Source organism: Mesoplodon mirus, assembly GCF_964341445.2.
Source record: "Mesoplodon mirus genome assembly, chromosome: 20".
Taxonomy (NCBI): domain Eukaryota; kingdom Metazoa; phylum Chordata; class Mammalia; order Artiodactyla; family Ziphiidae; genus Mesoplodon; species Mesoplodon mirus.
In genome coordinates, this window is record NC_138996.1 from 27,090,901 (window position 1) to 27,115,328 (window position 24,428).

The 24,428-nt window shown below is 41.8% G+C and overlaps 1 protein-coding gene and 1 long non-coding RNA gene across 2 annotated transcripts in view; one reads left to right on the plus strand and one right to left on the minus strand.

The window, feature by feature from the left end:
- LOC309795844 overlaps positions 1-24,428 on the plus strand; it is a 53,638-nt gene that overhangs the window by 27,970 nt on the left and 1,240 nt on the right. The window lies entirely within an intron of this gene.
- Positions 6,641-23,807, minus strand: CYP4V2 (cytochrome P450 family 4 subfamily V member 2). The gene is made up of 11 exons (XM_082608547.1): positions 23,248-23,807; positions 18,395-18,507; positions 17,922-18,007; positions 16,932-17,122; positions 16,479-16,548; positions 14,872-14,998; positions 12,739-12,924; positions 9,524-9,626; positions 8,582-8,716; positions 8,309-8,488; positions 6,641-7,077 (listed from the first exon to the last, which is right to left on the minus strand). The coding sequence occupies exons 1-11, from the start codon at positions 23,459-23,461 to the stop codon at positions 6,905-6,907; spliced, it is 1,578 nt and encodes a 525-aa protein (XP_082464673.1). The 5' UTR covers positions 23,462-23,807; the 3' UTR covers positions 6,641-6,904.

Here is a 24,428-nt window from a genome sequence, read left to right on the forward strand (position 1 = left end):
GTCTCACCATTTAAAAAGAAAACAAGGGAAGTTTGATGGACTTGCTGATGCTCAGAATAGCAGAGAAGTGAAACTCAGCTGTTCGGGGGTTACAGAGTGGGTAGAAAGTAGGGGGCCGATTGTAGATGCCCTGCTTTTCTGCAATCACAGTTGCCATTTATATAGTGTTACCTCCTCAGAGGCCTAGGAAGGTAGGATTCGTTCTAATGAGCCCAGCTCTTTTTTATCCCACTTGCAAATACTGAATGCCTTTAGACTTTAAAATTCTTTTGAAAAATGGAAAAATATGTGACTTTCATAGCTTTCTTTTTTTTATTTTTTATTTTTGTGTGCGTTGGTTCTTCACATGGGCTTCTCTAGTTACGGTGAGCGGGGGCTACTCTTTGTTGTGGTGCGTGTGCTTCTCATTGTGGTGGCTTCTCTTGTTGCAGACCACGAGCTCTAGGCGTGTGGGCTTCAGTAGCTGTAGCACATGGACTCAGTAGTTGCCGCATGCGGGCCCTAGAGCGTGTGGGCTTCAGTAGTTGCGGCCTGTGGGCTCAGTAGTTGTGGCACACGGGCTTAGTTGCTCCGCGGCATGTGGGATCTTCCTGGACCGGGGCACGAACCCGTATCCCCTGCATCGGCAGGCGGACTCTTAACCACTGCGCCACCAGGGAAGCCCTGGCAGGCAGATTCTTAAACACTGTGCCACCAGGGAAGTCCACATAACTTTCTTTAGATCTCAGTGCACTAAGACACCAATGGAGAGCTAAGAAGTGACTGTCTAGGTGTTGAGTGACAAGCAATCCAAAAACAGCAGGTCAGTTCCCTTTGTCCATAAGGGCACCTCCTAGCGGTAGGACTTGTTGCAGTTCATAGAGAGGAAAGCTTGTGAAATACTTTGTGGGGTTTCACTTGATTATGTTTCTGTCCAGAGCCTTCCCATGGACCTTAAAGAGGGGCTAGAAGCTCTATGGAAATCAAGATGGTGCATGTCCTCTGTTACCCAGATCTTTCATTAGTTTATTGGTCATGTAACTTAAGCAGAAACCAGACTCTTGCACCTACACTATCTACCTGTGCTTCCCTGGCCAAGCTGCTTTCTCTCTCCAAACTTCAGGTCCTCACTTAGAACATTAAACACTAACTAGCTCTAAGGATCTCTATGTGGTCCCCTGAAAACCTAAAAGAAATAAAAAATGTAAAACCTTTTAAAATACGTTTGAGTTAAATAAATTTTGGAGAAAGATGTTACGGTTCAGAGAAGACTTCATGTTTTCCAGAGAAAAGCAAAACAAGATCTTAGGTTTATAAATGGAGTCATGATTTTAAAAAAATATTCTGAAGACAAAGAGAAGAATAAAACGACAAGTCAGTCCCCATTTCAGATCTTGCTGAAGTTATAGGTACCAGAGGAAATACTGTGTTTTGTTCAGGGACAGTATTGCTGATATGAGTGTGATCTTCCAAATCTAGAAAGTGTTGCCAGTTTACTTGGCTTATTTCAATATTTGGAGACAGAGAGAGACAATCTCATTTTACGTCTATCATAACAACGTTGCTGTTATCTGAATGGTTTCTGAAGGTGTGGAATAGCCAGTGCCTGGTGGCCAAATGCCTATGTAGAAAGATGACCCCAGATCCTTTCAAAGCTCTTACAGGAAGGGACATACGGGGGAAATAGAACTTACTGAAGGAGACAGTAAGGAAAAGGTAAATTTGAAGCTTAGCCCCATGTAGACTAGTTGGAGACTTTTTGAGAAGAGAGAAGCCAGCATTTTTGTTCCCTGGGGTAGAAAATTAAGGGGGATTTGAACTTAGAAGTCGTCTTTATGCAAAATGCTAAGGAACTGTTGTAACAGTCTATCTGGAAGGCAGTTATTCAGATACTTTTATTTGATCTGCTGCCAGTGCTTTCTGGCCTCTCTTGACATAAAGAGTCCTTAGTTGCTTTCTTGAGTTTCCCATTTAGAAGTACATTCCAGGGAATTCCCTGGTGGTCCAGCGGTTAAGACTCCGCGCTTCCAATGCAGGGGGCATGGGTTTGATCCCTGGTTGGGGAACTACGATCCAATGCAGCACAGCCAAAAATAAATAAACAAAATAAAAATGAAAGTACATTCCTGCTACACAAAAAGCACGTATCTATAATGCACTGTTTTTTTATGAAGCTCGAACATAAAATAGAAAATTAATGCCAAGAAAGCTTTTCATGGAAAACTGATATGTGAGATTATGTAAGGTCCTTATATCCCTGTATTGTTTACTCCATGAAACCCCATCTCTATCCTAAAGCCTCATTACAAAGATTATAATGATAACCCTCCAACTTTATTGAGAGAAACAGAAAGACTCTAATGAGAGATATACTTCAGTGGGAAACCAAATAATATGTTCCTAAATTTGGTATAGCTAGTTAGTGAAATCTCTAAAGCCTTTGAAATAATATAAGGATTCCAAAATATTTTTGTCCAGTCAAATAAAAGTAGAATAAGAGTCTTAACTACATAGAAACTCTTTGAGATCAAATGGACCATCTTTTCACACTGATACCAAGTATTCTAAAAATTATTTTCAACTAATGCATTGCAGTTTAGAATTCTAATGTTGACTACTCTTATCTTAAAGCTTTTTTTGACTTCCCTGGTGGCACAGTGGTTAAGAATCCGCCTGCCAGTTAGGGGACACGGGTTCAAGCCCTGGTCCGGGAAGATCCCACATGCCACAGAGCAACTAAGCCCGTGCGCCACAGCTACTGAGCCTGCGCTCTAGAGCCCACGAGCCACAACTACTGAAGCCCACATGCCTAGATCCTGTGCTCCGCAACAAGAGAAGCCACCACAGTGAGAAGCCCACGCACCTCAAAGAAGAGCAGCCCCCACTCGCCACAACTAGGGGAAGCCCGCGTGCAGCAACAAAGACCCAACGCAGCCAAAAAATTAATTAATTCATTCATTTAAAACTATTCAAAAAAAGCTTTATTCTTCCCAGTGAAATAAAATGCTTTTGAACCTTCATGAAAATGGGGAATTACTGGACCCAAGAACAAGTCAGAAGCTGGGATCATTGGTAACCTAAACTCCTCTGTCTGGGACAGGGAAGGCCACACACGTGTACTGGTGACCCCGTCTCAGTCACAGCCACGGTCAGCCTTCCCTTGGAGTTCCTTCTGTCTTATCAAGACTTGCTTCGGAAAAAAACACAGACTCCCATGTCCTACAGCCTCTTTCTTGCTGTCCCTGAAATATCCCCTTTTCATGACAAAGTTTCAATGCTGACCTTAGATCAGGGTTTCAACCCTGCCATTACTGATATTTGGGCCAGATAATTCTATGATGTAAGGGGCTGTCCTGTGCATTGTAGGATGTTTAGCAACATCCCTGGCTTCTACCCACTAGCACCCCATTGCCCAGGTGTGGCAACCAAAAATGTCTCCAGATGTTACCAAATGTCCCCTGGGTGGGAGTGTCTCCCATTGAAAAACCACTGCTTTAGATAACAGTGAAAATAACGAATAATTGTTATACATGCTCCTGTCATATTTTATCTTCCTCATAACATGAGACAACATGATACTAACCTAGAAGACATAACCTGGGATATGAGTGCAAGCTTAGTCCTGGCTCTGGCCTTGCCAGTGACCTTGAACTAATCTCTCTACTTCTTTGAGCTGCCATTGCTTCATCTTGAGAATAAAGATGTACTCGTTCATTGGACGTTTACTGAATGCCCGTTTATATGTGATGTGAATGAAAGTGGCTCACGGTTTAATGAAAGTTTGTTTTTTTGTTTTTTGTTGTTCTTGTTTTTGTTTTTGTTTTTTGCGATACACGGGCCTCTCACTGTTGTGGCCTCTCCCGTTGCGGAGCACAGGCTCCGGACGCGCAGGCTCAGCAGCCATGGCTCACGGGCCCAGCCGCCCCGCGGCATGTGGGATCCTCCCGGACCGGGGCACGAACCCGTGTCCCCTGCATCAGCAGGCGGACTCTCAACCACTGCGCCACCAGGGAAGCCCGGGTTGTTAGTTTTTTTAATATTGAGCTGCATGAAGTGTCTATATATTCTGGAGATTAATCCATTGTCCGTTGATTCATTTGCAAGTATTTTCTTCCATTCTGAGGGTTGTCTTTTCATCTTGTTTATAGTTTCCTTTGCTGTGCAAAAGCTTTTGTTTCATTAGGTCCCATCTGGTTTTTTTGTTTGTTTTTAATAAATTTATTTATTTATTTATTTTTGGCTGCGTTGGGTGTTGCTGTGCGTGGGCTTTCTCTAGTTGCGGCGAGCGGGGCTTACTCTTCATTGTGGTGCACGGGCTTCTCATTGCAGTGGCTTCTCTTGTTGAGGAGCATGGGCTCTAGGTGCACGGGCTTCAGTAGTTATGGCATGCGGGCTCGGTAGTTGTGGCACATGGGCTTAGTTGCTCCGCAGCATGTGGGATCTTCCCAGACCAGGGCTCGAACCTGTGTCCCCTGCATTGGCAGGCGGATTCTTAACCACTGTGCCACCAGGGAAGCTCCCTACTTGTTTATTTTTGTTTTTATTTCTATTACTCTAGGAGGTGGGTCAAAAAAGATTTGCTGTGATTTATGTCAGAGAGTGTTCTTCCTATGTTTTCCTCTAGGAGTTTTATAGTGTCCGGTCTTACATTTAGGTCTTTAATCCATTTTGAATTTATTTTTGTGTATGGTGTTACAGAGCATTCTAATCTCATTCTTTTACATGTAGCTGTCCAGTTTTCCCAGCAACGCTTATTGAAGAGACTGTCTTTTCTCCATTGTATGTCACTTTAAATATATCATGCCACTCCCTTCTGGCTTGTAAGGTTTCTGCTGAGAAATCAGCTGTTAACCTTATGGGAGTTCCCTTGTATTTTATTTGTCATTTTTCTCTTGTTGCTTTTAATAATTTTTCTTTGTCTTTAATTCTTATCAGTTTGATTACTATGTGTCTCATCATGTTTCTCCTTGGGTTAATCCTGCCTGGGACTCTCTGTGCTTCCTGGACTATCATTATTCTGAATTCTTTTTCTGGAAGGTTTCCTATCTCCACTTCATTTAATTGTTTTTCTGGGGTTTTATCTTGTTCCTTCATCTGGTACATAGCCCTCTGCCTTTTCATTTTGTCTGTCTTTCTGTGAATGTGGTTTTCGTTCCACAGCCTGCAGGATTGTAGTTCTTCTTGCTTCTGCTGTCTGCCCTCTGGTGGCTGAGGCTATCTAAGAGGCTTGTGCAAGCTTCCTGGTGGGAGGGACTGGTGGTGGGTAGAGCTGGGTGCTGCTCTGGTGGGCGGAGCTCAGTAAAACTTTAATCTGCTTGTCTGCTGTTGGGTGGGGCTGAGTTCTCTCCCTGTTGGTTGTTTGGCCTGAGGTGACCCAGCACTGGAGCCTGCAGGCCCTTTGGTGGGGCTAATGGTGGACTCTGGGGGGCTCATGCCAAGGAGCACTTCCCAGAACTTCTGCTGCCAGTGTCCTTGTCCCTACGGTAAGCCACGGCCACCACCCCCACCTCTGCAGGACACCCTCTAACACTAGCAGATAGGTCTGGTTCAGTCTCCTATGGGGTCACTGCTCCTTCCCCTGGGTCCTGATGCGCACACTACTTTGTGTGTGCCCTCCAAGAGTGGAGTCTCTGTTTCCCCCATTCCTGTCGAAGTCCTGCAATCAAATCCCACTAGCCTTCAAAGTCTGATTATCTGGGAATTTCTCCTTCCGTTACTGTACCCCCAGGTTGGGAAGCCTGGCGTGGGTCTCAGAACCTTCACTCCAGTGGGTGGACTTCTGTGATATAACTGTTCTCCAGTTTCTGAGTCACCCACCCAGCGGTTATGGGATTTGATTTTATTGTGATTGTGCCCCTCCTACCCTCTCACTGGGGCTTCTCCTTTGTCTTTGGATGTGGGGTATCTTTTTTGGTGAGTTCCAGTGTCTTCCTGTCGATGACTGTTCAGCAGTTAGTTGTGATTCCGGTGCCCTCACAAGAGGGAGTGAGTGCACGTCCTCCTACTCCACCATCTTGAACCTCCAACTGTATACTTTAAATCATCTCTAGATTACTTATGATACCTAATACAATGTAAATGCTATGTAAATAGCTTTGCTTTTTGGAACTTTCTGGAATTCTTTTTCAAATATTTTCGATCAGCCATTCGTTGAATCCATGGATTCAGAATTCGTGGATAGGGAGAGCCCATGGCATAACTTGATAAACTCTAAGGTCCTTCAAGCTCCAAAAGCCATAAATCAACTCCCTGAATCACTGTGAGGGATGTGAGATTACCAAGAGGAATCTTTTCCAATAATACATGATATAAAAAGGTAATTGTGATGCTCTGAGGAATGAAAGGAAGGCTATAAGTACACCGTCCAAAGGGAAATAGGAACAGAACCTCTGAGTCAACTTATAAATGATGTGCTGTAGATGATTAAATCTGAAAAGTATCATAATGGTTATTCTTCTCATAATTGATGCCACTGATATAATTCTTGAAACGTAAGCTCCTTATGTCTAAGTACTTAATTACTCACCCTTTTCAAACAAATGTATATATATACATGAATGTATATGTTCCTGAGTCTACAAGAATACCTTAAAAATATTCTGGAACTTCAATTAAATTATATCCTTTGGGTCCATTGATTGAAATTGGATTGGCCTGTGGATCCCTCTGTTGAGAAGCTTTTATGTGTTTATTTGGGTACAGTCATCAGTTTACTTTTGGGATCAAGACCAGGGGTCAGAGCTATGATGGTGATGGAGATATGAAAACTCTCGCTTTGGTAGACTTGACCCCAAAGTAAGTGGGGACAAGAAAAAAATTAGGTTTAGGGATTAAGAATATTGAGTTCATGATCTACGAATTGTAAATGCAAAGCTTCCTTTAAAGAAAGACCTTTTTGTGGTAAGAGAGCAGCCCAATAGTATAGTTAGGATTCATTTGTGTTTCTCCTCTTCAACTTGATCCAGATGCCATTACTTGGACGAAGAATCAGTTCTCCTGCCAGCCCAAGTTCTTCTCTTTTTTGGTTGGATTCTACCCAAAAATGCCTCAGGATGCAGGAAAGAATGGTCTTTTCTTCCATCATGGCAAACTTTTGACCTTCAAATGAATGTAAATAGCAACACTTTAATGATAGGTATATCTCAAATGTGAGAAATCACAAGTCCAGTTAGAGGAAGCAAGCAATTTTATATTTTTGCAGTGGGCCCTGGGAGAATCAGAATCACTTGGGTTGCTTGTAAAACATGAAGATTCTTGAGTGCCCGTCCTGTTCCCACCCAGTGCATCTGAACAGCTGAAGTGGGCCAGGTATTTGTATTTTAGCAAAACCTGAGATGAATCCTGGGCTCGTTTAAGCATGAGAATCACTACTCTCGACTGATTTCTTATTTGGGCCTTTAACTTAAATTTAATTTACTCGAGAGGTACTAAATAAGCGTCAGATTCATCCATTTAAATCTGGCCTTAATTTACGAATGTCTGCATTTACATAAATGATAAAATGCTAGAGATTCTGAAGCTGAAAGTGTTTATAATGCATGGTGATGTGCATTCACTTTGCTTAAGCACTTCATCTGGCCTTGTGGTAAGCATTTTGTGTTTTGGTTTTTCAAAATGCAGTTCTTAAAATCAACAAACACAGAAATTAAGCTAAATATAACTAACTGTTATGAATAAGTTTTGTACCATATGAAGTATGTTCTATTTTAATCTAAAAGCTACAACATTTTCAAACTCTACCATGAAACTATTTATGCTTTATGTTATGGGCTAAATTGTGTCCCCCCAAATTCATAGGTTGAAGTCCTAAACCTCAGTATCTCAAAATATGACTATTTGGAGATGGGAACTTTAAAGAAGTAATTAAATTAAAATGGTCAAAAATAAAATAAAATAATCAGATGGGTGGACCCTAATCCAATCTGACTGGTGGTCCCTATAAAAAGAAGAGATTAGGACACAGACACACGCAGAGGAAAGACCATGTAGGGACATAGGGGGAAGAAGATCACTTACAAGCTAAGCAGGTATTTATTACCAATCCTGCTGATACCTCGATCTTGGACTTCTAGCTTCAGAATTGGGAGAAAATAAATTCCTGTGGTTTAAGCCACCCAGTGTGTGGGTACCTTGTTACGGCTGCCCTAGCAAACTAATACACTTTATGACAGTCATATTTTAAAACAATAATGTATAGTAAAGTGGAGGGAAGAGGAAGCCAGTTTTTTTAAGACAGTTGCCTATGGGCTGCTACATCTCAAGAAATTTTTGTGTGAAACCCCCTACTCTGCAGGCCTGAAAGGTCAAACAAGTTCTGACGGATACAAACCTATACAGTTTCGGGGTCCAGCAGAGAAGGGCACATATGCGTATGAATGACGTCCTTTCGAATTCTCGGGAAAGAACCGTTCTGGCTTGAACTCCTCAGGATTGGGGAAGTACCTTGGGTCTCTGTGCAGTGCATAGGGCATGATGATTACTTGGGAGCCTTTCACGATTTTGTAACCCGCTGTCAAGAAGTAGTCGACAGGCCATGAGGATGGAGCAAGACAGACATTAAACTAATCCACTCTCCCTCCTATTCAATTCATAGAACTCTTACCAACTTCACAGTCTTCATTAAGGTGACGGGCAAAGAAAGGAACAGAAGGGAAAAGGCGAAGGCTCTCTTTAACAACACATTCCAGATATTTAAGTTTCTTCAGGTCATCTAAGGTAGGAGGACGATCCGATCTCCCTGGTTTTAAGTAAATACATGAGATAACAAGGAAAGGATTATTTGAGCTTGAGGGATGGGACATTGAAGAAGAATACATGCATCAAAACATGTTAAATACCTACAGCTAAAGTAGAGTTTCTGGTATTACCCATAATCAAAATAAAATGAGATCTGTTCAGTAAAAGAAACCAGACACCAACAGTCACATGTTGTGGGATTCCATTTATAGGAAGTATTCAGAACAGGTGTAAATCCATAGAGACCGACAGTAACGTAGCAGTTGCCAGGGGCTGGGGGAAGAGAGGAGAGTGGCTGATTAATGGGACAGAGTTTGCTTTTGGGGTGCTGGGACTCCAGTGACATCACTGCTGGCATCAGCCTAGGACAGCTTACCTGCGGACTGCTGGTTGCGTAATAGAAAAGTTTGTCCTACCGGATTAATGCGTCTTTTCTCTTATTCGTGGCCAGATGCAATGCTGTAGGAAACAGTTTTCCTTGACCCCATGACTCAATGCTTTGTGTAGATACGTCTGCTTCATCTATTAAGCAGTGAGGTGCTTGAGGACAGTAACATTTATCTGTGCATCCCCAGCATCTAGCCCAGTGCAGTCACATGCCATGCAATTAGCAAATGCCTGTATTCTGTAAGCGATGAATAAGGCTTTGCTAAGAAGACCGGGACTGGCAGGGATCCCATAGGGGAGCCTTCCTGCTTGTTGCTGTATCTTTAGAACAGGCCCTGCTGTTTACCCTTCATGAGCAAGAACATACTTGCTTCCATGGACATGGTACCCACAGTGTAACTAGTGAAGGGACAAAACATACCAAACACTTCCTCCAGTTCATTGTCCACTTTCTGCTGGACTTCTGGATACGAACCCAATAGATATAAGGACAAGTTTATTGCAGCTGCGGTCGTATCGTGACCCTACAAATGTAAGGAAAAAATAACTTAGCGGAGTAGTATTGCAAAGATTAGAAGAGAGAACTCTATTTTGAATTGTCTCTGGATTTGACAGCTGCACTGCGACTCCAAACAGAATAAATTAACTTGGTACAGTATTTCATCTTGGTGAGAAACAAACAAATAAAACAATCCCTTCAAAGGGAAGGTTCATGCTTAGATAGATATTTCAACACTACACAGAGTTGCATACGTGGTGAGAAGTGGCTAGGTTGTGCTAATAAGGGGGCCTTCCAAGGGAACTAGGTGCTCTAGACTGTTTTTAAGGGGAAAAAGTCTGACTTTCATGAGCCAGTTTACCAGATCTGTACTCCACCTCCTAGCATTTGTAACGTAGGCTTTACCTGTCAACCCTGGACGCCAGGGTGTCTATGTGTGGTTCTGAGTAAATCCTGCATGTCAGGAAGTTGATAAATAGCCTCCCGTAATACTTGCTGAGCTTTAGGCAAAATACTAAGTACTTTGCAGAAACTAATTCAATTATCCTTCAGAAAAACTCTGAAATACTTGATACAGATATTTACATTTTAGAGATTAAAAACAGACTAAGAATTTTTTTTACATGAGTTCTGCAGAAAAAAAAAGTTTGGAAAATCAATAATAAAATTATAACTCTATGAATAAGACTTTTAGGGGAACTAAACAGAAAACAAATTGTTTCCTCTATGGAACTTCTTACTTTTCCATTTTCCCTATGGAACACAAGTGATGGTTGTAACTTTTCTTTCTCTGGGCAGAAATCTCCAAAGCACTTGCTTCATAAAACAGCTTCTAAGTTGAATTTTTTGAGGTTTATTCTGCAATTTTATAAAATATATATTTTCCAAGTCTCTGATATTGTTGTCATTGCCTCTTCTCAGGCTTGCTGTTCCTTCACAGAAACTACCCTGAGCTCTGGACCAGATCTGGCCCATTTCACTCAGTCGTTTAGCAAAGTCACAGGACGAAGTGCTCCTGCTAAATAATTCTTAATAACTTCTCTTGAATTTATAAGCGGAAGCCTGATCCAAATGTGTAAGAGATGTCTGCTGAACTTCCTACTTCCACGTGTCTGCTACCTGAAGAAAGCAGGACTAAGCAAAGCACAAAGCACACAGTTTATAGAAGCAGGCTGGTGGGACAGGGCAGGGGCAGAAACCTTAGTATCCAGTGGTCGGCACGTGGGGCAGGAAAGGTGTGGTCGTAATAACCTGCAACCTCTTTATGGAGGAGGTCACAGTATTATAATCATACGAGGTGTGTCTCCTATTTGATGCAAAGAAGAAAAAACGCAGAATTTCAAACAGTGTTAGAGCTGGAAGAAACAGATCATTATTCTGGTTGTTTTCATGAAAGTGAGAGGTTTTTGGTAGAAGGATGTGTGTGTGCATGTGTGCATGAGAGTGTATGTATGTGGGCATGTGTGTGTACGTGTGTATGCAGGGCAGAGATGTGAGACGGTCTCTCCACTTTAACATCAAATGATAATAGCCAATATCCACCACACCCTTCCCATGTGCCAGGCAAGATTCTTCGTGCGCTTTAAAAAATCACTCATCTAATCCTTAAAATTATCCTGCGAGGCCCGTGCTATAACAGTGAGGATACCAAAGCCCAGAAAGGCTCCATGAGTTACCCGAGGTCCCACCTCTAGTGCAGGTTAGAGGTGGGATTTGGCCCCAGAGACCCCAGCTTAACGCTGCTCCACTTTTTTTTTTTTTTTAAATAAATTTATTTATTTATTTATTTTGGCTACATTGGGTCTTCGTTGCTGCCCACGGGTTTTCTCTAGTTGCAGCAAACGGGCTACTCTTCGTTGTGGTGCACAGGCTTCTCATTGCGGTGGCTTCTCTTGTTGCTGGCACAGCTCTAGGCTTACGGGCTTCAGTAGTTGTGGCTTGTGGGCTCTAGAGTGTAGGCTCAGTAGCTGTGGCGCACGGGCTTAGTTGCTCTGCGGCATGTGGGATCTTCCCGGACCAGGGCTCGAACCCGTGTCCTCCGCCTTGACAGGCGGATTCTCAACCACTGCGCCACCAGGGAAGCCCCAACACTGCTCCACTTTTTAGATAATTTAGATGTCCATTTTCTGCATAAAATTTCTTTTCAATGAAGCTCTCTGCTTAAAAAAGAAGTTTAAAACCACTGATCTAATCCATCTCTCTATTTTATACACAGGGAAGCTGTGACAGAGATCTGAGGTGATTGGCACCATCTCATAAGGCTAGTCAGCATGGAGCCAGAATGAGAACTCAGGTCTAGGGATCCTTGACACAGCTTGCTTTCCTATACTGTGCCCTCGGGAGAATGCGCAATCTGGCAGTATACCCAGAGGTACACTGTACCCAGAGGTACGCTGTACCCAGGTGCCTACAAGCAGCAGGGCTGCTCATGCCATCCATGGCTGGCGTGTACTGAGGCATCCAAAACCACCCATGCCCTCCACTTTCCTCCACTTCCAGCATACTACCACAGGGAGCTTTTTAAAACCATTTCTTCATCTTTATTTGGCAATCCACACACTGAGAGATTCACTCCTTGTAGTATTTAATAATGCTAGAATTACCTTTTGTAAAAACTGCATCTTTCTTTTCATTATTTGAAGGTCAGAAATCCCTTTAGAATCACAAACTAGTTAAATTCTCTGTCGGAGGGCTCTTGCTATCTTCTCTAGTTTGGGCAGCTCAAAGCAAGAGCTAAGCACTCATTTGCTAGAACTTCAAAAGGGAGGTAGTGAAAAGACAGACTTGTGGGTTTCAGAGATTTTTAAAAAGCATGAAGCAATATAGGGAATGAGAGCAATTTCTGACTTCTTTTCTACTTGGAAAAATCCAATGGGTTTTAGGTTTTCCTGAGAAAACACTGTGTCTAGTGCTATACTCACCACGAGTCAAAGGCTTTTTCTGAAGAAGAAAGCTGGTCTGGTACTTAATCAGGTTCTTAAATTTTGTAATTTCTAATTATAATGTAGCGACTCATCCTCAGTTATATGAAGCTACTTTAAAACTTGAATAAACTTTTAAAAATAATGCTAAAGGTTCTAGAAAAGAACTGCATTTTGTTTAATGATACCCGAAAATAACGTGATGAGATAAAATACCTCAAACATAAAGGTGTCAACTTCTTCTCGAATCTCTTCGTAACTCAGCTTGTTCCCTTGGTCATCAGTCACATTTAAAAGCAAGTCAAGAAAACCCCTGCGTTTATTATTGATTGGAGGAAAGTCCTTGTCATTACTTCTGCCTTCTTCATGTCTCTTCATTTCATTGGCCCGTTCAGTGATGACCTGTGTGATTTAAACAATCATATGCTCTTGTTTGGAATTTGATGTAGTCTCATAATATATTTTCTTATGAAAATATACTAGCTTCTTTCATGGATTTTTCCCATGAAACCTTTCCTGTTCTAACTCAACAATAACTTAGGCTCTTGTGGAAAATATAGTGAAGCTTCCTGTTAACATTTTAGGGCATTATTTGATAAGACTTTTAAAAACAAATTTAATGTCAGACAAATTCAGTATATTCAAGTGCTATTTCTGCCATCTTTCAAACACGGAATAGAGTTAGTAGTCCCCTAAGTGGTGCCCTAGAGATTTGGATGAGCTAATGAGAAAAAGTTTCGGTGGTGGAGAGAATGCAATCATTATATAACAGACTAATTATGGATTGCTCTCATTACAAGTTGCATTGGAGAAAAGATCAGTCAGTTCACCCTATGTGCTTGCTGTTCCTGCTGCCTAGATTTCTCCTTCTTCAGATGCCAGTGTGGCTGACTCCCTCCCTCCTTTTAAGGTCTTGGCCCCTTCTCACACCATCAGAAAGACCTTCCCGGATCACTGCTAACCTGGTCCCTAGCGCTCACTATCTTCCTAACCTTACTTTATTTTTTTTCCATTTCACTTACCACCTGACATTATAGTATACTTGCTATATAATATAATGCATGAATGTACCATCCATGTGGCAGCAAATTTGTCTTTGTTCATTGATATAATTCCAACCCTTAGAACACTGCCTGGCATTTTAAGGACGTTCCTTAGATCTTTTCTGAATGAATAAAAGAATTAAAGCCCATAAACTTAATTTGGCTATACATTTCAGCTTTCTTCTCCTATCAGGCAGTTGACCAAACCTGCTACTAAGTGATTTGAATGAATAGATCCTAAGTGCTTTGAGGACAAAACACCATATCTCCTTTCATTCTTGGGGGAACCCCCTAAGGCCTGGCACTCAGTATGCAATTTTCAATATTTATTAAATAAATAATATTGTCCATCCAATGTGGACTCCATTAATTATTGATATTGATAGTAATGCATGTAATTTGAGGAAACATTTGGTCGTTCGCCTACTGCCCAGTAATGGAGGTAACTCTGTCCTCCACTGTGGCCACCTCAACCCAACACCTCATTCATCCCACGTTGCCTGACTGGGAACCACATGATCTGTTGGTAACAGGCTGTACCTCACTGTAAGGAAGCAATGCCAATATAGTTTAAACCGAAACTGACAGCAAAGAGAGAGTATATTTAAATTGGTACTTTTATCAGTACATTTACATCATAATTTGATGTATATTTTCAATTAAATATTGCTTTGTCAAAAGCACATGTTTAACACAAGACTGACATCTTGTATCTGAAACAATATCACTGTCTCCTTGTTATTTTTTAATTGGAAGTAAAATAGTGACATCTACTTAATTTTAATCCCTTCCAACTTGAGATACTGCTATAAATGCCCTTTGCCTTTGAAAGCTACTGCCTAATCCAAACATTTTCCATAAGACTCTCATAACATGGATCCCCTCTTTATTCATTCAACATAGCACCCTGGTTATTAATAAATATTTATACTTCATATCACATTTTGTAATTTTTTTAATAGACAACCTCCTCTACTAGACTAACCTCTTAGGGGACATACATATCTTACTTATTACTATGTTTTTAACACTTGGTACAGTGTTTGGCACCTAACAAGTGTTTGTTTAATATTTGGTGAGTACATAATTAAAATGTAATCACACTGTCTCCTTCTTTACATTATTATTCAACTTTTATTTTATGAGACACAGGCTCCAGGGTATGTTAACACAGCATAAAAATCTTGGACGTATAAAAGATCTAGAAATGGAGAGTGGTGATGGTTTCAGAACACTGGATTTGCAGTTAATGGTAAATTTTATGTTGTGCTTATTTTATCACAATTTAAAAAAATCAAGGGCTTACATTTTTGGTAAAATTATGTAGAATTTTTAGGCTCCTTTTGTGTTCCCATCCATCTTTAAGTATAAAGAACAAAATGTCAAGCCAGAGCCAGGGCATCTTCATTCTTTGATGTATTGAATCACTCATCCTATAAATAGGATAAAAACACATCAGCTGATACACTGAAAATGTGTATTTCTTGAGCACCTAATTGATGCCCGCTCTCAATGAAGGTAATATGTAGGGATGATAATGATTCGTCTTAGAGGCTACTAAGATCCAGGCTTTACACTCAACAATGAAGGCATGGGGTATTACACATCCAGTGAAGCTTAAGCATTTGATGGGTTCTTTAGAGGAATGAAGAATCTGTTATAAAACATCCTTACTAAACGGTCATCTGATCTCTGCTGCTTTTTCTCCAGGGAGAGTTCTTGACCACCTCAGGCTGCCTGTGGCTCTTGTAGCACAAGCTGATATGAAATCTTCCTCTTTATAATGTCCACTCATTTGCTTTCTCACTCCTCCGTAGCGCCAGTAAACAGCGGGTTGCCCTCTTCCACAGAAAAGTGCTCATTAAATACCCATCTGTCACATAGCTGTCACGAGCACCACCCTCATTATTCCCAGTGAGAAGCAGAAAGACCTCTACACGACCTCCTCCTTCATGACCAGCTTAGATGCCAATTCCTCAGAGAAGACCTTTCCTGACCACGCAATCTGTAAAACACATCCCTGTTTTCCTCTCTCATATCAACTTGATCTTTTCTTTCTAAGCAATTATTATAATTTAAAAGTTTATATTCATTTGCTTCAATGCCTGTCTCCCCTGCTATTCTGTTTCACGTGCCCATGTAAAACTAGTCAGTACCTTGTGCAGTGAATGGCAGATGATAGATGCTCAACAAGTAGTTGTTAAGATGAAGTGAAATGAGCCGTGGACTTAAAGACAGGATACATTGAGTCAAATCCTGGCCCTGCCTCTTAATAGCTGAATAATCACAAGCAATTTTAAAAGTAAAGTTGATTATTTCAATTAAAAAGTAATACATACTCAGTGCAGAAAATATAGGAAAGGAGAATGAATCACAACAAAACCAAAACACAATAAGAAAGAGAGCACACACACAAAATAATAATAACTGCAGCTAACATTTTGGTATAGTATCTCCTAGCTTTTTCTATGAATAATTTTTTTATACCTAGTGGTTATCAAACTACAAAAAAATTTATGTCTTTCTTTTATCACTTAGCATCATAATATAATCTCTCGATATATTATAAAATAGTCATTTAAAATTACTGCATAATCTGGATGTGCCATAACCATTCCTGTACTGTTGAAACATATGCTTAAATGATTAGGTTAATTTTTAGTAGAATGTTTCACTTTGAAATTATGAAAAAGCTACAGTACAGACAGAAATTATTAGCAAGAATTTTTTAAAGCCCTGATCAATAACAATTTTATTTTATTTTTTGGGGCCACACCACACAGCTTGAGGGACCTTAGTTCCCTGGCCAGGGATAGAACCTGGACCCTTGACAGTGAAAGCACGGAGTCCTAACCACTGGACTGTCAGGGAATTCCCAATAACAATTTTAGAAATAATTAGGACTTCATTTACCTATAAACTGCTTGAACATACTCGGAATCATCGTTGCTTTGAGCACCAATGTTCTTCCCCATAGCTGTTTCTGCAAAATATAGTGAGAAGCAACCATTCAATTCATGCACATATCTTGGGTACCTTTTCCAGTGGCAGACACTTGAACAAAGACGTTATGTCCTGTTCTGTTCATATATATTGTAGAATTGTTCTTTCCTCTCTTCTCTTGTATCTTCTGCCTCTCCTACTCCCAGTTCCTGCCCCTCCTTCCCTCGGACCTTCTGGTCTTGTTGGCTCAGTGACCACTTGTCCAAAGTCCTATGAATGGCTGCTGCTTCTCAGGTGGCTAATTTAGCAATAGGACCTTCCAGAAGAACCCAATGTCCTTTCTCCCCCACCCCGCCCCACCCTATGGACTGTTATTTTCTATCTGTGCCATTTTATCATCAAAAATAAATCAGTGAGACTTACCACAGATTATATCTAAGGCACAAAGAGTGATGTAAGAAAAGCAGTTAAATGCTTCTTGGTTGACATATTTTTCAAGCTTATTAACCAATATGTTTGCTTGTTCATTCATGACATCTAAGAAATCTTCCAGAATTGTAAAATGGAAAGTGGGTGTTAACATTTTTCTCCTAGAGCGCCACTTGTTTCCAGTACTAGAAATAAAATACACGGTTACAAAGAAAAAAGAAGCAACACCTGAAACAAATAAAATATAAATACAGTCATCATCAAGTTCTCCTGAAACAGCTTAATCTACAGATTCTCAAATGCTTTGGTCAGAATGACAAAGACTCATGTATAGTTACAGAATGTGAATATTTTGGATACTGTTCTATATTACTAATGTTTAGAAGAGTATTCATTAAAAATGGAAACATTTAAGAATTTTTCTAAATTTCTAAGCTCTGAGTTTCTAAAAATTAGAATTTTTCTCCCCTCTATCAACATCTTAGTCCTCAGATGATCCACTGCTCCATGATTTTCTTTAATCTCTACTATCTTTGAATTCTCCGAAGCCCCCACCAGGGTCCTGCCTTTCTCTTGCTAGGCCCTCTCTCAGAGGATGGAGTCCTGTTTCTGGGTGCCAACTCAAGAAGTGAGGGTACTGTGTTCGATACACTTCTCTGAGGGTGACTGCCTTTTTCATTATATTTTCAAGATTTCCCTTCTCCAAACTATCCTTGGCTTTACTCCATTCATACATCAGTACCTCCTCATTTTTCTTGGAACACTAGTGATTATCATTATTGAATATAGTGGCTGGAGATTACCATACACCTTATCTATCAAAGGCCCATTGTTAGCTGGACCTTTCCTTCCAGCTTCTTCCATAATTCCCAATACTTCAATCTTGCTATTGGAAGAATACCTTGTGTCAGTTCCTGAAATAACAAGTTACCCATAGAAGTAACTGTTTCTACAAGACAGCTTTACAAATTTCCACTGAGGTACCTTGTAAGAAGTCCTAGGCCAAGCCACGGTTCTAGGAACTTGTACATATAGGATTTGTCAATGTGCTTTGAACTAGTTAAAATTACCTTTAAAAGAGAAAAAAAAATTGAGAGATATAGACATCAAAACAATTTCAGTTATAAGAACACCTGGCTAGAACACAACTACTTTTTAAAGCAAGATTTCATAATTGTTATTTCTCTGTGATTCATTTTCATTCCTGTGCCTCAAAGAAATGCAATTAGAGTTTTGAACGTATAATTGTCACTCAGTCTTGAGGACTAAATGGAGTTGAAAGGAAGGAAAATGTCCAAGATGATTCCTGGTTCCTGCCACAAACTAGGAACCAAGCAAAGTCATTTCTTGAGGGGAGAGGGGAGAGGCAGGTGAATCCAGAGGATGACCACATCTAATGAGATTCCCACACCATCAGACAGATAGTGGAATATTGATCACATCTGCCACATACTCACCTCCACATTTTCTGCGTTATAAAGGAACACCAGAGGTACGGGCCCGAGCCAGAGTTTCAGCAGTGGCAGGTGTCGGTATTCTTCAGAGTACTGAATCATCTGCTGAAAAAAATCTGGGAGAAAATATTTAATCTTAAATTCAATCAAGACAAGAATTTTGTCTAATAAGGATACAGCACAGGGAATTCTACTTAGTACTCTGCAATGGCCTATATGGGAAAAGAATCTAAAAAAGAGTGGGTATATGTATATGTGTAACTGACTCACTTTGCTGTACACATGAAATTAACACAACATTGTAAATCAACTATACTCCAATTATAATTTTTTTTTTTTTTTTTTTTTTGCAGTACGTGGGCCTCTCACTGTTGTGGCCTCCCCCGTTGCGGAGCACAGGCTCTGGACGCGCAGGCTCAGCAGCCATGGCTCACGGGCCCAGCCGCTCTGCGGCACGTGGGATCTTCCCAGACCGGGGCACGAACCCGTGTCCCCTGCATCGGCAGGCAGACTCTCAACCACTAGCACCACCAGGGAAGCCCTATAATTTTTAAAGAGACAAAAATTTTGTAATAAGTTCCTTATTGTGTCTTTTGATTCCTTGGGGTTCTTGTTTTTGTTTTACTGTGGACAAGTCACTTAATATCTCCCAGAGAGATACTTGCTGTTGTTGTTGTTTTAGATTCCACACAGAAGTGAGATCACACAATACTTGCCTTGCTTTGTCTGACTTATTTCATTGAGCATTATGCCCTCAAGGTTCATCCATGTTTTCACAAATGGCACTATTTCCTTCTTTTTTATGACTGAATAATATTCCTGTGTGTGTGTGTGTGTGTGTGTGTGTGTGTACCACATTTTCTTTATCCATTCGTCCAGTGACAGACACTTAGGTTGCTTCCGTGTCTTCGCTACTGTAAATAATATTGCAGTGTACATGGCGTGCATACATGTTTTCAAGTTAATGTTTTCATTTTCTTGGTATATATACCCAGAAGTGAAACTGACGGATCATATGGTAGTTCAATTTTTAATGTTTTAATGTTTTGAGGAATCCCCATACTGTTTTCCACAGTGGCTGCAGCAATTTACATTTTCACCAACAGTGCTCAAGAGTTCCCTTCTCTCTTGCCAAAATTTGTTACTTCTTGTCTTTTTGATTATAGCCATTCTAAAAAGTGTGAGGTGAAGTCCTATTGTGGTTTTTATTTGCATTTCCCTGACGAGTAGTGATGTTGAGCACATTTTCACGTATCTGTTGGTCATCTGTATGCCTTCTTTGGGAAAATGTCTATTTCAGACCCTCTGCCCATTTTTAAATGAGATTGTTCAGGGTGTTTTGCTATTGACTTGTATGAGTTCCTTATATATTTTGGATATTAACCCCTTATTAGATATATGATTTGCAAATCATATATCCCATTTTGTAGGTTTCCTTTTCATTTTCTTAATGGTTTTATTTGCTGTGCAGAAGCTTTTTAATTTGATGTAGTCTCAGTTGTTTATTTTTGCTTTTGTTGCCTTTGCTTTTGGTGTCAAATCCAAAAAATCAAGGAGCTTACCACTTATGTTTTCTTCTATGAGGTATAATGGCTTCAGGTCTTACACTTAAGTCTTTAATCAATTTTGAGTTATTATCATTCGTGGTGTAAGATAGTGGTCCAATTTTCTTCTTTTGCAGGTGTCTGTCCAGTTTTCCCAACACCATTTATTGGGAGTCTGTCCTTTCCCCATTATGTATTCTTGGATCCTTTGTGGTAAATTAATTGACCACCATCTGTTTATTTCTGGGTTTCTATTCTGTTCCATTGATCTATATGTCTGCATTTACGCCAGTACCATACTGTTTTGATTACTATGGCTTTGTAATATATCTTGAAATCAGGAAGTGTGATGCCTTCAGTTTTGTTCTTCTTTCTCAAAAGTGCTTTAGCTATTTGAGGTCATTTGTATTCCATACAAAATTTGGTACTATTCTATTTCTGTGGCAAATGTCATTGAAAGCTTGATAAGGATTGCATTGAATCTGAGAATTGCTCTGGATAGTATGGAAATTTTAACAATATTAATTCTTCCAATCCATGAACATGGAATATCTTTCCATTTATTTGTGTCTTATTCAATTTATTTCAGCAGTGTCTCCTAGTTTGCAGTGTACACCTTTTTTACTTCCTTGTTTAAATTTATTCCTAGGTATTTTATTCTTTTTGATGCAATTGTAAATGGGATTGTTTTCTTAATTTCTCTTTCTGATAGTTCATTATTAGTGTATAGAAACACAACTGATTTTTATATATTGATTTTTGTATGCTGCAACTTTACTGAAGTAGTTTATTAGTTCTAATAATTTTTTTTGCTGGAGTCTTTAGGGTTTTCTATAATATCATGTTATCTGCAAATAGTAACAGTTTTACTTCTTCCTTTCCAATTTTGTGGAGGGGAAGGCTAGTTGGGAGGCATATATATGGGTATCCAGGGCTTCTCCTGGGCAATGGGAATGCCTAATTGACAACAGTGGGATTCATCCTAAACTCATTGTGAGGCTACTAATATGATGCTTGAGATTTTGACAGGGTTTTTTTTTTTTTACGTGGGAATTTGGGCAAGGGGAAAAACTGGTATGGCATAAAAAACAGAACCATTAAGCTCTTCAGCTCTTTTTCCATGTCAAAAAATGTGCCCATGCTCAGTCCATCCCTGGTCCTCTTCCATCCTTAAGCTTCAGCCACCCCTGAGCTTCAGGGCAAGTTGTTCAAAGTTGGAGAAGGGCTAAGGCTGGGGATGTCCACTGCATATAAAATTAAATCAATAGTCATGATTTTTAAAAGTGTTTGCACGTTTTGCACACCAAACCTAATAATAATAATCTTAAAATAATTAACATTCATTATGTCATATTTACTTGCTATGGCAGGTTATTATACGTCAGATCTAGTGCTCAGGGTTTCAGGTGTATTATGTCTTTTGTGCCTCACCACAGTTATATGGGGAGGGACGCTGTTATTACTGTCATTAAACAATTGAGGAAGTTGTGCACAGTTAAGCAACTTGCCCAGTATATCACCGAGCTGCTAAATGGTGGAATCTGGCTTTGTACCCAATGCAGTCAGACCCCAGAATGCACCACCTTAACCATATTACCACACTTCTTCAAAATGTCTTATGGTCAAGACAGTTGGTAACATTGCCATGAAAAGAGCTGGGTCAGGTCAACAGTATCAAAATATCTGGCTTCGTGCTAATATACTGCCTGCCTTGGTCTCGTCTGACAGAGGAGACAGGGAAGTCTGAATCTGTGGTTTGAAGATATCAGGTCCAATAGCAGGTAGCAGCTGAGGAAGACGGGTGCTGACATAGATGCAAAAGCAAGAGATTAGAGTTCAAAGGGCTCATGGGAAAGCAACTGCAATACTCCAGGTGGAGTTACTGAGGGCAGAATTTGGACAGTAGCCACAAAATGAAAGGTACAGCCTCCTGTATAAGAGACAAAGGTGCTGAGAACAGGGAATATTTCTCAGAATATTCTGATATCCCCAATTTTGCTGAGCTCAATTCTGGGTACAAAGCAGGGCTCAATAAATGGCTGACTGACAACTTTAACTAACTTAGTCTAACCAAGTTCTAGACAGTGATCTAGAAACCACATGCATTAAATTTCATCCTTAAAATTACTCTGTAATACAGTTACATTTACAAGTAAATGGTAAACAAACAAACAAAACCCCTCTAACTTAGAGAGTTTCAAACAACTTCCCCAAATCTAACAACTTGGTTGCAAAGCTGGAAATTGAGCAAAAGTTTACCTGTTGCCAAAATCCAGTACTTGTATGACGGATTAAAAAGTCCCTTTATAAAAGAGAGTACACTGTCATTCTCTTCACTCAGAAAGTAATTCCAAAGAGAATTATGTTAAATATTCCAGTCAACTCACAGTGTGTTTTGAAACAGGTCTTATTCAATAGAGATTTCAATTCTTAGAAAAATTCCCAAAAAGAATATGATGAGACTCCTCAAGTATATTGTTTCTTTTGGGGGGATGGGAGGGTTGATATTTCTACATAATTATTTTTTAATACTATAAAGCCTTAGGATAGAAGGGGAGGTTAGCTCTGCTTTTAGTATCATCCAAGATGATTTTACATATGTGGTTTTCATATAAATAAATGTGAGAGGGGGAGAGAGAGGGGGAGGGGGGGAGAGGGAGAGAGAGAGGAAGAGAGAGGGAGAGAGAGGGAGGGAGAGAGAGGAAGAGAGAGAGGGAGAGAGAGGGAGGGGGAGAGAGAGAGGGAGAGGGAGAGAGAGGGAGAGGGAGAGAGAGGGAGGGGAGAGGGAGAGAGAGGGAGAGTGAGGGAGAGAGAGAGGGAGAGAGAGAGAGGGAGAGGGAGAGAGGGAGAGGGAGAGAGGGAGAGGGAGAGGGAGAGAGAGAGGGAGAGTGAGGGAGAGAGAGAGATTTCTAAGTTCTAAGGATTTGCCTTGTTCCAGGGAAGTTTCTGCCTTTAAGGCTTTAACAGCCAAGACAGAAGCAAAGACTGCAGTGCTCTGAGGCAGGAGCAGGTAGGAGGTGGGAAGAGAAGAAGCAAAAATGCAGGACAAAAGCTTAGAGACACTGCAACCTACGCTGTACACAAAGAAAAAGTTAGTTGGGAACAGAGGGCACTAGCAATTTTGCCAGGTGTCATAGGGAAACTGGATAGAACTGGGACTCCATCCTCCAGCGGGTGACAAATCCTTCTCTCTCCCAGCGTCAGCACCTCCAGCCCTGGTGTCCAGGCTGTAAGGAGGCCGGCGGCGCGGCGCAGGTCGGGAGCCCGCATCCCTGGGACGGGGACATGGCCGGCCTGGGCGCGGGCCCTTACCTCTCGCGTCCGGCTTTAACATCAGCGCGTGTCCCAGGAAGGGGTAGGCGCCCTCCAAGGTTGGGACCGCACGCATCTGCTGCCATGTCCACGCGTAGCTCGCCACCATCCGCAGGAGGTTCAGGGTGAGGATGGCGCCCGCCAGGGAGGCCGCGCACAACCCGCCCCAGAGCAGCAGCTTCTGCCCGAAGCTCAGCAGCCACAGCGCCAGCATCGCGCCTGCGGGTCGCTCTGCACCTGGACTGAGGCTGAGGGGACCTCGGGGCGGGATGCCCGGGGCGGCGGGCGCGGTGCAGCCCCGGGAGGTCAAGGGCGCCGGCCCCGGGCGGAGTTCCTGGCCTCCGGAAAGTCGGGCGGCGCCTCGCAGGGTGCGGGGCTCCGGGAGCAGAAGGGGGCGTCGCGGCCCCGCTCACTTCCCCGTCCGGCCGGAGGTGGGCACAGGCCTGGCCGCCCTGAAGCGGGGGCAGCCCTGCTTCTCGGGACAAGGTTGGAGCCTCCGAGGCTCCTCGACCAGGCACCGAGGGGGCCCAAGCCGACGTAACCGGCCTCTTTGTTCGCTTCGAGCAGAAAACGAAAGTACGGGAAACGAGCGCTCAGTGGGCTGCTCTGTGGGCTGCGCTGATGTAAATGGTGGCACGTTCGTGGGTGGAGCGGGGAGGACACTGAAGGTGAAACGGAAGGCAGCTTAGCGACGGAGAGGCGCCCCGGGGCCAGAGGGGGCTGAGCTTTGGCTTATAGGCCCCCCTCTGATGGGAACGGGACGACTCAGGCTAGAGTGCGCAGGATGTTTTAAAATGGAAATAAAGAAGTGTCTGGTTTGAAACTCAGCCTCTGGAGCTCGTTTTTTCCCGGCTGGGTACCTAAGCTCATTTTCTTGTGCATCCGACAGTGGTCCACTCCGGAGGTGGGTTGCATCCTGGCATCCGCATCGGGGTCATTCGGGCAGCTACCTACTCTGATCCAGAGTAGCCTTAGGGACGCGACCTTAGGGGCACCAGTTATCAGTCTGCCTCGGATGGCTGATTGCGACACAGGGGAGTTGAGTAAGGTTGTTGTGATCCAAATGTTTTTCAAAATATTTTTGGGAACAAGAAAAGCTAGCACCCCAAGAGAACAAGGCAAGGGCGGGCGGGAGAGGATGGAGGTCTCGTTCTCTGAAAGCAGTGGGGGTAAGTGATGCT

Bases quoted from the DNA above. Each gene is read 5' to 3' on its own strand.
- CYP4V2 (XM_082608547.1), bottom strand. From the start codon at position 23,461: ATGCTGGCGCTGTGGCTGCTGAGCTTCGGGCAGAAGCTGCTGCTCTGG. The intron at 9,627-12,738 runs GTATTTTATCTC...TTACATTTGTAG, and splicing joins TTGACACCTTTATGTTTGAG to GGTCACGATACGACCGCAGC. The intron at 8,717-9,523 runs GTATGTTTTGTC...ACTTAAAACCAG, and splicing joins TGAACTGGAGGAAGTGTTTG to GGAGATCGGATCGTCCTCCT.